The sequence below is a fragment of the Chrysoperla carnea genome, chromosome 1 (genome assembly GCF_905475395.1).
Source record: "Chrysoperla carnea chromosome 1, inChrCarn1.1, whole genome shotgun sequence".
NCBI lineage: Eukaryota > Metazoa > Arthropoda > Insecta > Neuroptera > Chrysopidae > Chrysoperla > Chrysoperla carnea.
This window is the reverse complement of record NC_058337.1, coordinates 119,901,534-119,916,404: the sequence shown is the minus strand read 5'-3', so window position 1 is coordinate 119,916,404 and position 14,871 is coordinate 119,901,534. Positions and strand designations below refer to the sequence as shown.

Below are 14,871 nucleotides of genomic sequence, written 5' to 3'. Positions count from 1 at the left end.
AAAAATCTTAGAAACACTGAATCTAATTCAGACTGAATAAGTCTGAATAATTCTGATTTAGACAGACCAAAAAGTTTTGAAATTCAGAGTTCCTGAGACTTTTTAACATTTTCTAAAACTTTTTAACATTTATTCTTTCTTCAAATATTTTTTCCATTAGGATAATGACAAAAATAATCAATTATTCACAGTTTGTCATTGTTAGGAGACATATATACAGCCACAGGCATCAGAAAAATTATAAAATAACATGCATAACAACATAACGGACCCTATGGTCTAAGTGTGTCTCACCCCAGGACACACCTAACATGCATAACTAGTAAACGGGTATTAAATCACCCCCTTCCTCTGTTATTATAAAAACCTAATTATAATGTCACCGGTTCGACTGTCATCACTTTTTGATAAAAAAGGTGACGTACCAATAGTAGAGTAAGAGCCAGCGCCTGCCAGACATACGTTTAAGTATAAAAGCTGAAATTTTTTTTGCCTATTCTCACTGGTGTAGGGAACAATCTTTGGGGGCTACAAACCTTGACTAACGGTGCCTTCGGTAGGTATCAAGTAATCAGGGGTGCAGTACCCGAGCTCTCTCACGTTAAAGTATAAAAGCTGAAATATTAGAAGAGGTATCGGTCAAATAGTCAATAGGTAAATCGTTATAGTCGTATAAGTCATAAACGGTTAGTGATACAAAAAAAAATTAGTTTACAAAAAAGGTAGGTAATTTAATTATCTACAATAAAAGTTATTACTATTTTTGGTCTAAAGCGCACGATTATGGAGATATAGCCTAAAACAGTTTTCGTTAAAATGGAGGCACTTCCTCTGCCTATTTTTTAAGCATTTTTTGCATTTACATTCAGTACGTGATACTGAACATATTTAAATAATAAAATAACTCTTGCAATGAAATAAGTTCATAATCATTGAAGAAAATGTAGATTGTGTATTTTGAGCATTTGACCTTCTACCGCGTCTGGGGGAGTGTTGGCCCCTTCAGATTGGTCTGTCTTTTTATACCATGTATATATGAAATATACATAGTATTATAAGTTTAGTCCCAAGTTTGTAACGCCTAAAAATATTGATGCTACAAAAAAAAAATTGGTATAGGTGTTCATAAAATCACCTAATTAATCCATTTCCGGTTATATGAGAATATCAGTTAAATATGTCAGATATGTATGTATGTGAAATGTGACAGAGTTATCAACACTGCCTATACATGGTATTTCAACAATTAACTCAGTCAATTGTTTGTTTTCACTTGTTCAATATTGACTTATTGACTTAAAACGGTCATTTGAATACTCTGTGTAAATTTCAGCTTTTATACTTTAACATGAGAGAGCTCGGGTACTACGCCCCTGATTATCTGATACCTACCGAAGGCATCGTTAGTCAAGGTTTGTAGCCCCCAAAGATTATTCCCCACACCAATGAGAATACGCAAAAAAAATTTCAGCTTTTGTACTTTAACGTATGTCTGGCAGGCGCTGGCTCTTAGTCCATAGCTCTAAATTGTAATAAACGAGATTTGACTGTAATTTGAAACAAAAAGTAATATTTTCTAAAAGAAAAAACAATAATGAAAAGAAAACACGCGTTGTAATTAAGTATGATAACGTACAATATCACTTTTTTTAAATAACTGGTTACATCTTGTACAGTTATCTGATAACATAATCAAACATTGTCTACAAAATAAATGTGAACATTTTAATTTATATAAATTTTCCATTGTCTTACATACTGTACATATGTTCAATTCAATTTCTTCATCAAAATTTGTAAATCGTGGTAATTTTGATAATGTTTCGTTTAATATCAAATCTAAACTATCAATATTTTCAGAATTACTCGTCACTGTTGTTTCACTATATGTTCGTTTTACACTTTTTGATGATGTTTGTCGACCCACAGTACGCGGTATATTTTTTATCGATTCATGTTCGGAATTTTGTAATAAAAACGCATCAATTCGATTTTTTAACGCACTATTAAACATTGGTTTACAAGTAGCTGTATAAACTTGCCCTGTAAATGGATCAAATGGTGCACGACCATACATTTGTTGAGAATGGGCATGTTTATCTAGTGTAGATTGATCTACTGTGTTCCCAGATGGTAAAGTCATTGGTTGTGCCATTATTTCAAACGTTAATTGGTCTAAAAACTCGTTTGGAACTTGAAAACCGGAATCTATTCTTTTAGATGGCTTTGATGGTTCTTTGGGAGATTGTTCGGTGACCTCAACTGATTTTTTTACACTGTTGCACAATCTTAAGACTTGATTCTTCAATTCACTTGAACAATATTTCGCTATATGTCCCCATATTTCAAGTGAACCTATGCAAGGTATATCCTTCGTTCGTAGGATTCGTATTTTTAAATAATCACAACTAATAATTAAACGCCAATGAACACGGCTCAATGGAACTAATTTAAAACATTTTGGTATCCTATGCTCGTCTGCTTTAAATGTTCGCATATTATAAAAAACCACCCCCATTTCATCGTTTTCCAGATAAACTTTTGATATGCTCGTGTAATTTGAGATACATCCATCTTTTAAATATAATTCGAAGGCAGTGGATTGTTGAGCACCACGTCGACCATTGATAATGATATGATTTAAATTTACGGTACAAATTAATTTTATGTTGACATCGACTGGTGGTCGTACACTTTTATAGGCTAAAAATCCTTGTTTTTTTACAATTGAATTCGATGATGTAAGATTTGTTACATCATAACCATCTTCATATGGACTTAGTGATTTTATATCTGGTTTTAATTTTGAATCCATGAAATTCAACATTTTTATAGGTTTTTTTTTTTTTTTAAATTAATTATTTGGCTGCTAAGTAAATTAATACTTTTATTTTGTTAGAGAGAAATAGAGTTTACTGTTAAGATTATGTCGAAATCTTCTATTTCCACAACTGTCGTTACACTACTGTCAACTGTCAATTGTTTACATCTCACACATGTGTGAAAAGAGTGAAGTGTATTTGGCATTTTTCTAAAGCCTAATTTATATGTGTCAATGTCAGATATTGATTTACACCACGGATATAGTAATTAAAGTAGGGATGTCGTATAAAGTACTACTTTAGACGAGAGGGGTGTATCACTCAGGGGGGAAGCAATGTGCCTACTTTTGATTGGCTGCGGCTCTCATTTGCGGGAAATTCAAATAGATTTTTTGATTTTAATATTTCTATATCCATGGTTTTAGATTGCCTCAAGCAATATGCCTGCTTTTGATTGGTTGCGGCTGTTCGCAATCTTTTACTCTAAGAAAAAAAATGTATTTTTTTTTAAATACAATTAATTACAAATATTTTTAACTTATTAATATTCCTATAACCGACTAATTACCTAAAGAATATATCGTAAATAATTCGTAAAGTAATAAAAATAAAACTTCACTTATTTAAATTAAGATTAAGTTCACGGGTACATAATTCAATACATTAATAAGTAATAATTTCCCCAAATAAATTTTTACATTAATTTCATATTTTAAAAATTCTATAATACGTTGAAATTTAGTATTGAAAATTAATCGACGTATTTTCGAGACATTCTTAAAAATTATATTATTTAATTTATAATAGTTGTAACACTAGGATTGAAGATTGAATATTCACTAAATTGAATAGAATATTGTTGCGTTTAGGTTACTTATATCGTTGAAAAAATTATTTTAAAACAAGCATAAATACTTCACGTATTTACTTTTCTTTACAAATTTTACTTTTCTTTTGAATATAAGATTATTTCTTTATGTTGTCCACACACGTCAACCATATGTCAAACATGATTCCATGCTTACAAACGAATCAAAAACACTTAAAGAAGGCTTTGAGATACTTTCAGCATGCGCCTAGTTAATAGCCAATAGAAAGTAGGCACAATGATACCCTGCCTCTTGCCCCTGAATGAGACTCACCCCACTCGGTTATACTCCATCCCTTTTAAAATATTCCTATATTCATGGAGTGAAGTATATTTGGCATTTCTAAAGCCTAATTTATATGTGTTAATGTCAGATATTGAGTCTGATTTACACGGAAAACTGAGTTATTATCATGTTGAATTTACACCACACGCGGGAGGCGATAAGCGAAATATTCACTGAAGTGTATGAAATTATGATTAATGCTTGAGAAATCTTTAGTTCATAAATAATTGCATGGAGTTTAGTGAACAATCTGTCAATATTTGCCCGTCGCGTGATTTTTTTGAATTCCTGATGATCGTTCTTACTTATTAAACATAAGTTATTAAGGGGTTATATTCAGTTAGAATTTTCAAAGAATCTTTTTTTTCCGGAATATACATATATTTAAGCACATTTTCTGAAAGTTGATCCGAGAAATATTCACAAAGATAAACGCAATAAAAAAAATTTTAACTGAGTGTAAAGTCGGTGAGCAAGATTTCTCCGTAACGGCTCTTACACAATCTTCGTAAATATTTTCTCCAGGTATTAATCGGAGGCATAAGATTTCTGAAAATTATTTCGATATTTTAGATCACTTTAAAGTTGGAAATTTTTTGAAGAATTTTGAATTTTTTTGGAAACCGCTATTTTTTCAAAAATTATAATTTTGACTATTCCTTCGATTAATACCTATGTTCATCTTTCGACTAAAGAAATTTTCTGAATTTTTTCATTTTATATAATCCAAACCAGAGATATGGTGCTCACCGCTGGACACGTTTTTTGGAAGAACTCCAGGAGCAGTACTATATATTTTTGAAATCGGACAACGGGAACTTAAAATTAAAGAAATGTCCTATATGTAGGTATATGTTTTTTATATTTATGTATAATAAATGGTCATCCCAAAAAAAAAACGTGTTTTTTTGTGGTCGCAACTGGGTATAGCCCCTTAATGAGATAACTTTATATTTTGTTGTACTTATTCTAGTAAAATACATTATTTTTTATTTTTTCATTATCGTAAGTTTTACGCCAATAGATACTCGCTTGACAAAATAAAAGCACTAAAAGTGACGTTAGACCCAAAAAGTTGATACGATTATTTATAGACGTTATAAAACAATATTTTATGTTGTATTAGAAAGAAATAAAAATATCTTTTTTATTAAAAATTTCAAAAATTTGAATAACTTCGATTTACTAAATATTTATTTTAAATGTGTCTTCATAAATTACATACACAAATAATATATGAATAATCTAGAAACATATTACAGGCCAAATCCAAAACGATCTGAATAAATTAATAATCCGTTAATCTTTATAATCGTTTTCTAATCATATCTTAATTATTTTTATCTAGAAAAAAACACAGTACCACACAATAATAAAAACAAATTTTTGTAAATTTTTGATAATTTTTTTTATATTTTATTTACACTATTATAAAAGATAAAAAACAAAAGAAAATAAGTTAAGAGCTTAAGGACGACTATGACGTCCTTGTTTAAATTTATTATTTTTTCGTTTTATATCCTTTTTTGTAACACCTTTGATAATATTTTTGAATTCATTTGAATTTTTCATACGTTTTCTAAAAAGAAAAAATAAAATCATACACGAATTAGATTAAAACAAAAATTTATATAATCACTCAAGCTTAGTCAAAACGGTCAAACTTGGTTAGGTCACCTGAAAATGAGACTAAAAATTGAGCCAAAATATAATCATAAAAAATTAGGATAGTAAATTATAACAAACTAGATGGTCAGAGCAATAGAAAAGAGGAATTCTTATTGTTAGTACTGCTCATAATTTTTGCAATCTATGTGATTCAGCTAAAAAAAAGGTTTATATGAGGATGTTTGCGATTATAGTTTGTAGGTTTGTTCTCACTTTCAAGGGCCTCAATAAACAATATCGTTGACGCTATCACTGGCTAGGAGGCAGATATGCGGAACGCAGAAGCTCTCAAAATGTTGAAGAGGAAGATTAATTCTTTTGAATCAGCCATTCTATGATCTGTGCAATTTGAAGTCTGCTGACGTCAAACGGTTGGAAAATAGCCAGCCTTAATTATTGTGTATTACTAAGGTTTAAGCAAGTCTCAATCCTTTTTAATTTCTATTTAGTTTTTGAAATAAGAAATTACTCATAAAATGTACTATTTAGGTGGCCCAAATTACACTCATTTCATAAAAAATATCCGATTTAAATGATATTTATACCCGGGTTATTTTAGACAGGCCATTCCACGATTTACCCTTTATTTTAAAACTTATCGTGCTGGCTAATGACGAAAACTAGACTCACGGTCTAAATATATACCACACCGATTTAGTTATTAAGAAATAATTTTGTTCAGTATGTAATTTGTAGATCATATATGTAATAAAATTGCCTATACACAATAAAAAGAAAGTAAATTACTGTTGATATTTTGTATCACTTATATATTATTTCTCTAACATATTTTTAGCCACGGGTACCGCACGAATCGACTAGTAACTTATATTTAGCAAAATTATAAATTCAAACCAATTAAATTTTACAACTAGGCTCGAAAACACAAGTTCCTAGGATTGACCTAACTAAAATAATCCGGATATAAATTAAAAAATAGACAGAGTAAACGACGTTATTTTATATGAAAACTTTCTTGGTATTTCCACTGAACCAAGTTTGACGGTTTTAATAAAAATTTTTCTTACCTTTTATTTAATGCACTTCGACGTAATGGTAAATATGCATATGGTTCAACTTTACCCTTCTTTTTAATATCTCCAGCCGCTTTTTTCGCTTTATATTTCTCTCCAGTTTCCATAGGTATTTTATTCGTTGGTCTATGAATACCACTACCTCCTGCACGATATTTATTTGCAGGATGACTTCCGCCACTAAATATGCTTACTGAATCACTTGCACTTCGTTTGCGTTTACCTCCACCCAATTTAAGTGTGGTCGCTTTACTTACAGCATCATCTAAATCAGAATCATCTGAATCAAAGTCGTCCATTTTTTTACCATCATCAGAGTCATCATCTTTCATGTCATCGGTAATAATTAATCGGCCATCAGATGCGGTTTTAAATGAATTTTCTTTCTTAGCCTTCTGTTTTTTCTCAGCGGTTACACTTTGCTTTGGATTTGTCGCACGTATTTTACTAATAGCGGATGTATCTGTGAAATCTATTATGTTATCTTCATCTTCTTGAATCCATGCGTTATTAGCAGACTTCTTTGAGCGTCGTTTTTGCATAGATTTAGCATCGTCGTCTTCATCGTCATCAAATTCGTCATCTGAATCAGCTAAGATAGCTTCCAAACTAAAATGAAAATAAATAAATTATTTTAAGTTATGAAGATTTGTAGATGAACTTCAACACTTATTCTTAAGATCTCAAGAGATTAATTTTTTTAGGGAAATCCTCATGAAATTTCAGAGAAATTTTCGTGCTTATACTTATTTAGAGAATACGATATCATAAAATATTCGAACCCATAACCGTATCAAATTAAAAACGATTGAAAAAAATTACTCACGTGTTTGGTTTACTATTCACAGTAAAATCATTAACACCATCATCAGATTCTGCATCCTCCTCTTCTTTTTGATCCTTAGCACGTTTTTTACGTGCTTGTAATTTACGTAAATTACGTAAACGTTTATGCATAACTGTATCACTATTTGGTATTAATTTACTAATTGTTTCCGAATCAAATTTTCGAATTAAACGATCCAATATATTACGCAATTTTATACGAAAATGTCGTTTTGTATCCTCTTGCATTTTACATAACGATTGTACAATTGTTGATAAATCGTTAGCGACTTGTGGTAACGGTAATCGTGTTATATATACTTTAATAAATGCTAAACATGCTTGAACAATTTCACGAGTAGCACTTGTTAATAATTGACTCACTGTTTTTAAAATTGTTTGTAAATTTTCAATACCTAGTGATCCTGTTCAAAGAAAATATGAATTAGAAATTATTTATCTCAATGTTACGTCATTTTATTACAAGGTGTTCGGAAAAACATAAAAAAGAGGTTAGTTGTTGATAGTATTTAGAAGTGGTTTGGAAATAAATAACCAAGAAAAAGCAAAATGAATTTTAATATCTAAATCTGACGATAGTTCACGAGTTAAAATCTGTCGACGTCAAATTTCTTTTACTGTTAATGAACAACTCCAAAGGATTCAAAGAGTAGTCAGAATATATCTTGCGACTAAACTTACCAGTAAAATGATGTACAGAAGATGCAAGTCCTAATATAGTACCGACTACCATTTGTGTATTCCCCATAAAACCAGCCATTAGTATCCCTAAAAATTGCTCTTGTCCTTTCGGTGTCACTAACAAAGCTTCGCCAATTTTCAATAATAAATTCTGTGCTTCAATACGACATTTTTCATTAATATCTTTCATATAATTAATACATTCCACTAGAGCACCCTGTACCAATTTATTTTCCGCATCTACAGTCTTCGAAGACTTAAAGATAATTAAACTTAGACAACGTAATCGAGCAGCTTTACTACTTGAAGTTGTCGTTTCCAAAGTTTTTAATAATAGACCTCGTAACGATTTCCGATTTGATTTCACAAATTCGACACAGCCAGGTTGATCACTTCCGCAAATATCTTCAAGTAAACGATATGCTTTTTTCTGTTCTTTATGATTTTTATTTTCGTAAAGTTTAACGATAAATTGTTTGTAAATGTTTTCCAATTCGTCCTTAGTCTGATATACAGCCAGGAGACGTATTAGATCATAAACACTTTCACGTAAGAATGTATCTTCACTACTTGTTAATTGTTTAGTAGCTTCGCTGAATAGGTGGTTTCGTAATTGATCTGGTGCTATTGCTAAGTACACCTATAAAAATTAAAACAGGATTCATAAGGCTGAAATAGAAGCCCCAACTTATCTTTATCTTTCAGTTGACAAAACCGGAAATTTGCTATTTTAAAAAGTATTTATCAATTAAAAATTTGCAGTTTGTTTTAAACAATAGCTCTAGGAATCTTTGCCGTTTAAAGTTTTTTAATTTTAACAAAATAACAGAATGTATGAATATTTACCCGAATTGTATCCAAGGCAGCTAATCGTTGCCCTTCTTCGTCACTTCCATTCGGCTTAACTGTATATATATTAAATAAAATTGGAACATAGTTCTTAGCAAATCGACCCAACTCTTGAATACAATCATCTTTTCCATTTTCCTGTGACTGATTAATTAATTTTCGTAAACCAGCCATCAATGGTAAACGCAAATTTTTATCATTTGAGATTTTCAAACCAATTGTCTGTGCTATTTTCTATATTGGAAAAACAAAAAAATAATATAACTTAAAAATTGTGGGTGGGGAAATTAAAAAAAAATTACCTTAAAATTGAGAACAATATCTGTTGGTAAATTACAAAAACTGGGAAATAATGACCATAACTGTGATGCAAATAATTCCATACTATGGCCACCGACTGCATTCTGTTTAGCAAACATTGTTTTTGATTCACTTTCACAAGATTTTGCGAGTGGAACTATTTTTGTTGCAAAATATTCGATTGTACTTCCTTGGATGTTATCTTTTAAAACAGGAAGTAGCCAACTGCGATCCAATATTATTTTTGAGTTTGCATTCTAGATGGACAAAAAAGAATATCATTAATATTTTCTGAAATATAAAAAAAAACTGCCAAGCGCTTTGTTTAACCTGGTAGCAAAATAGAACTACTTTGAGTTTTAAAATATTTTTTACATCAATTTCAAATCTGAGAAAATATACACCTGAGTGAGATTCAAGCCCACGACCTCCGATATTTCGGACTAACGCTTTAACCATCCCATTTATGGCTGTAATGGACAAACTACCTTAAGTGGAAAGATAATTTTATTTGGATTTATTTTATTTTAATTTTTTACACAAATATTTTGATGTTTTTGCACAAAAAAATCTGCTTATTTCTACTTTTTTTTAGTTTAACAGATCTTAATAGTTTGATAAAAATATTTCCACACAAATTACGGAAAAAACCATTTTATCTAAATCTTGATGGCATATATTTTTATTATTAAATTATTTTTTTTGTTTTAAATACATACTTAAAAGATAAAAATGTAAACTTGGAAAAATTTGAATAATTTTAAATTGAGGACATCAAATATAACATCTTATCTTAAACGCAAATTTGATAGTTTTGTTAAGGTATTCATGAACTTAATGAAAAAACAAATCGATCAAGGACGAATTACAGCTACCTGATTAAAAATAACTGTAGTTTCAGGGTCATTGTGCTCATGCTAAAAATATAATTATAGTGTTAAGTATTTAAACAGGCTTGGGAGTCGAAAAGTTTAATTTTTTATTTCTGTTTGAAAAAGAAAGTAGGTGAGAGAACTGTAAATTTTAAGTAAAATATTTTTATATCAATTTTATATTCTTTATTGTCGATATAAATGCGGATCAGATCTAAGCGTCGTGATAATGGTGAATGAAAATCATCGGTGTAGCCTGAATATGTTGTTGGAACTTAGAAGAAATCCCAACAATATACGGGTCACGTTCAGTCACCAGATTAAAGTGCTGACCTATTTTTCGAGCCAACATACTTTTTAACCCTTAATCTAATTCAATGAAAATTATCCAGTTATGGACAAACGATAATGTCTGATAATTTTTGTGTTTAAAACAGAGGATAATCCATGGTTTGATCCGCAATTCTTCAGAACTCATATTTGAGCCGAATTACTAAGAGCGCTTTCCGAAATATACTTAAGTATATTGACCAGTAGTAATGACGTCATGGATCAGGCGCATTATTGTGCTGATAAGAGCAGTGTGACATAAATATTTAGCCGGGTGTGTATGCATTAGAGTGTGTAGAGTATAAATTAAACAATAATTTTATTAAATTGTGTTTACAACGAGTTTTTTTTCGTCATCATTTACCCCCTCCATTTATTTAATGTTTTTATTTAAGGTAGTAGGATCACGCAAGCAAAATTATACGAAATGGGAAGATGGCAATTTTTAAAAAAATTTTCTAGTCAAGGAGACTTACCACTTCGATAAAAAACTAATATTTGGAAGAATATTATATTTCGAATTATTAAATTTTTGATTTTGACTGCTGGGATAGAACTACCTTAATGATATCTCCCAAACAATGAACTTTTTAAAGCTACGAATTTTAGTATCAACTTCTCTTTCCAATTATATTTTGATAAATCTTTTAAACTTACCGTTAAAGGTATCACTTTTAGAATTGTTTCTGGTCCCATTGTACGAACTGCAGCTCCAACTGCATATTCTAATTCTGAATTGTATGAAAATTTATAAGAATCCCGAAGCGATGATAAAGTTTTCAAATATGATAATAACATATCCGCACAATTTAATCCTGCCACCTATTATTAAAAAAAATACAAAAATTATAGAACTTCGAGATTTATCTGTAGGATTCTTTAATACTTACTTGGAAAGTAGTTTTCATTAGATGTAAAACGTGACTCCATGCTGTATGATATTCATAATTTAATCCTTGTTCAATCAAACTAAAGCATTGTTGTAACAACGGTTGATGAGTTTTTACAGTAGCAGGTGATTCCGCTGCAGCTCCAATACAATCTTTGATTAGATCATCTAATGCCAATGTAACAGCTGACACAATTTCGGTACGTTCAGTTAGCCAAAGTTTTATTAGGGCGACAAATATTGCCGGTAAACGTTTCATACACATTGTTATATCAACACTAGAAAAATAAAGAAAATTTAGATTTTATGATTCCTCCCTCCCTTTGAACTATTGCTCGAGGTTTCATCATCCTCCTAACAGGCTTAAAAGTGGGACATAAGTGATCCCCATGTTACAAAGGTAGGGACTCTTGACAGTACATTGTAGATTGAATTGCGTGACCCAACTACCTTCTTAACTTGGGAATCTCAAATGATCCCATTTGTAAGGTCTGTAGGAAGGTCGATGAAACCTTTACTTAAAATAGCACCTCTTACCCGAACATGTTTCGTTTCCGGGTGACAAGCTGTTCTCAAAGAGAGCACAGAGGATGCCTTGGTCTAGGTATCAGGGATAAATTTGCGGTACCCTTCTTATTAGTATTATTATTAATTACTAATTTTAATCAGGGAAAAACTTTTATTGAAATTTTTTATAGACCTTTTGACAAATCAAAGCCCAAAAATATACTTACTCAGCCAAATGAATATGAGCTTGTTTCATAACAGCCATCCATGCCAATGTTGGTTGAATATCCGTGGGCGACGGTTGATAATCATATAACGCTCCAATTAACTGATCATTTAAAATCGCAGGTATCACAGTTTTTTTCCCCGAAAATAACGAATAAATCACTTGTAGCGCATTTGCATTAATTAGAGCATTATTTAAGGTCATAATTTTTAATAGCGTCTCACAAACTAATTTTATTTGAGTTTTGGGAAAGACTTGGATAATATCCTTTAATATTGAAAGTGTATGTAAAATGGTGGTTTGGCCACCAGTTTGACCCATAGATGATTCAATTTGTTTAATACAAAACTGTGCTACATGTGCTCCTACGGGATGATGATCCGGCGGATTTTCGCCGATCATAAAGTAACTTCCATTTAAAATAGAACCAATTGCATGTTGAGCCGCTTTTCGGATTTTTGGTTTCGAATGATTAACAAACGATAAGATTGCATCGAAAATTTGAACAGTTGATGAATTATACCACGAAGCAACGTCTTGTGCACGTAAAAAAACCGCTAAGCATGTAAGGACAGATCTATTTATGACATTGTTATCTGATTGTGAATATTGCCCCCATATTTTGAGAAAAATATTCGTGGCATTCGAAAATTGAGTTTGTAACACGGATTGTGGTACTGTTTTTATTCCCATAGCTAAAAGCGATAAAATTGCTGTTATAGACTCTTCACTTTCCGTAGCTTCCAGTGTAGTCATTAACGCGGCATAATATTCTGTTGAAGTCTCAGTGCCATCATTTGATTTAATGACTTCTGTGATTGCTGCTAATATTGCAAGCATTTCTTTATGTAAGGCAGAATTTGTTCGAAAATTTACAAGTAATTTGTTAAATGAAACATTGCTACATTGGCTCCAATCTGAAGCGAATGTGTCGTATGTCTGAAATGTAGATGCTCTGGTACTCTCAGTTTCATCTGCGATTGAATTTGTGGCATCATTTCCAAGTAATGCACTTGACTGTATTGCATTGTGTTTTTGTAATGCATCTGATGTTAAATTACTTGGACCTAAACACAAAATTTTAATAATATTGAAGTTATAGAATGGTATAACGTGGATAAGAAACGAATAAGCTAATTCCAAAAATCGGAAAAGGAAAGATATGGGATTAAATTCAATTATTACTGTTAAGTTTTTGTCATTAACATACCTAAATTTACTTGAAAGAAGCGTGATTTTGCTTGATCTCTGTACTTATGAGTTTCTGGATTTGAACTAGAACTTTGTCCTTTAGGCCATCGTTTTCCTTTCGTTTGCCCCTTCAATTTTGTACGAAATTTTCCCATTTTATAAGAAAATGTGAATTATTTAACCTTAAATTACAAAACACGTGCACAACATTTCAATTTGTTTCGCAGAGAAATAAATTTGACAGTTGAATGTATTCCTAGCTTCTCATCACTTCAGTTCAATTTAAACATAATTTCACACTCAATAAAAATATTTTGCCACTTCCATTTCAGTGTAACACAAATTAACACATGCACAAATGACACAAATCAACACAGAATGTTTGTTTAGTTAACACATTTACGAAGATTATAAAAAAGGAATCGAGAAGTTTGATGGTGGACCTTAGAAACGACATAAAACTAGAATTGAGATAAAAAGGCGCATTATTATGTTATAATCATAGTTGGTGCGGTATAAGAGTTTAAAAATTAATGTCTGATTTTTAGATATGTTTTGTGTGTTATTCACAAAATATTAAAAGGAGCCCCAATTCTAACGTTTAAGTAAGAAGATATTCATTGTCAAACATAACTAATTCTATAGTGAATTCATACTTTGCATAACGGGAGACGAGCGCTAAGCGAATATTGAAAGTGCGAACGCAGAACTTTATAAAATTATGATGAAGACATAGATTTTTGAATAAAAGTTCATATAATTCATTAGACAGTTCACTTGTCGCTCGTCATTAATCGTTTAGGGCGTGAATTCAACATAACACGTGAACTTCTACCGTACCTACTTCATTTCTTCTTGTTTTGTGCTCCTGTCGAACAAATTCGACTTCTTTGTAAAATACAGGACAGAGCTCCGATTTAGTTCTTTTACTTTGAGTTTTCCCATATTGATCGAATCGAAATTCATTCTATCAGAATAAAAAGAATGTCATCCGCCCCGTTATACTGTAATGTCTTTTAATCTCATGGAATAACCTCCAAAATTGAGCAATCTATAATTAAACCAAACAGAATTATTATAGCTTATAAAAACTTTAATATGCTTAGTTAAATAGTCTAGTCAGATTTGAAAGAGACAAGCCCAGATGTTAACTTTCTTACAATGTTTTGTAAGTAAATCTAAGCGAGAGTCGAACCCAGTACCTTTAACATCCCTGGTCTGTGTTCCTTTAGGTCAGATGAATCAATAATGAATGAACAGACGGAAAGTTTACAAAATAATTAAAAATATATAAGAACTACTAATTTCTTATAATACTTTGATTAAAAAAACAATGAATGGTTTGAATGAATGCGGATGTATCTAATTTCACCTTAAGAATATTTTGATAACAAAATCAAATAAACTCAGATTTTTAAAGTAAACAAGACTAAAATTATTAGTATCAACGACTAATTGCTAAGGATTTGTTTATGTTGATATGTCCTAAATTGCTAAATTAA

The 14,871-nt window shown here is 30.8% G+C and overlaps 2 protein-coding genes across 2 annotated transcripts; both read right to left on the bottom strand.

Annotated features, from left to right (window-relative positions):
- Positions 1-1,278: 1,278 nt before the first annotated feature.
- On the bottom strand, positions 1,279-2,830 carry LOC123290608 (RING finger protein 37). The gene has a single exon (XM_044870862.1). The coding sequence runs from the start codon at positions 2,825-2,827 to the stop codon at positions 1,619-1,621; it is 1,209 nt and encodes a 402-aa protein (XP_044726797.1). The 5' UTR covers positions 2,828-2,830; the 3' UTR covers positions 1,279-1,618.
- A 2,582-nt stretch (positions 2,831-5,412) lies between these two features.
- On the bottom strand, positions 5,413-13,621 carry LOC123290601 (RRP12-like protein). The gene is made up of 10 exons (XM_044870849.1): positions 13,389-13,621; positions 12,180-13,245; positions 11,447-11,723; positions 11,214-11,378; positions 9,357-9,611; positions 9,052-9,288; positions 8,206-8,845; positions 7,505-7,928; positions 6,673-7,287; positions 5,413-5,555 (listed from the first exon to the last, which is right to left on the bottom strand). The coding sequence occupies exons 1-10, from the start codon at positions 13,522-13,524 to the stop codon at positions 5,444-5,446; spliced, it is 3,927 nt and encodes a 1,308-aa protein (XP_044726784.1). The 5' UTR covers positions 13,525-13,621; the 3' UTR covers positions 5,413-5,443.
- Positions 13,622-14,871: the final 1,250 nt, after the last annotated feature.

Bases quoted from the DNA above. Each gene is read 5' to 3' on its own strand.
- LOC123290608 (XM_044870862.1), bottom strand. From the start codon at position 2,827: ATGTTGAATTTCATGGATTCAAAATTAAAACCAGATATAAAATCACTA.
- LOC123290601 (XM_044870849.1), bottom strand. From the start codon at position 13,524: ATGGGAAAATTTCGTACAAAATTGAAGGGGCAAACGAAAGGAAAACGA. The intron at 7,929-8,205 runs GTAAGTTTAGTC...TTCTTTGAACAG, and splicing joins TTCTGTACATCATTTTACTG to GATCACTAGGTATTGAAAAT. The intron at 7,288-7,504 runs GTGAGTAATTTT...TTTTCATTTTAG, and splicing joins GTGAATAGTAAACCAAACAC to TTTGGAAGCTATCTTAGCTG.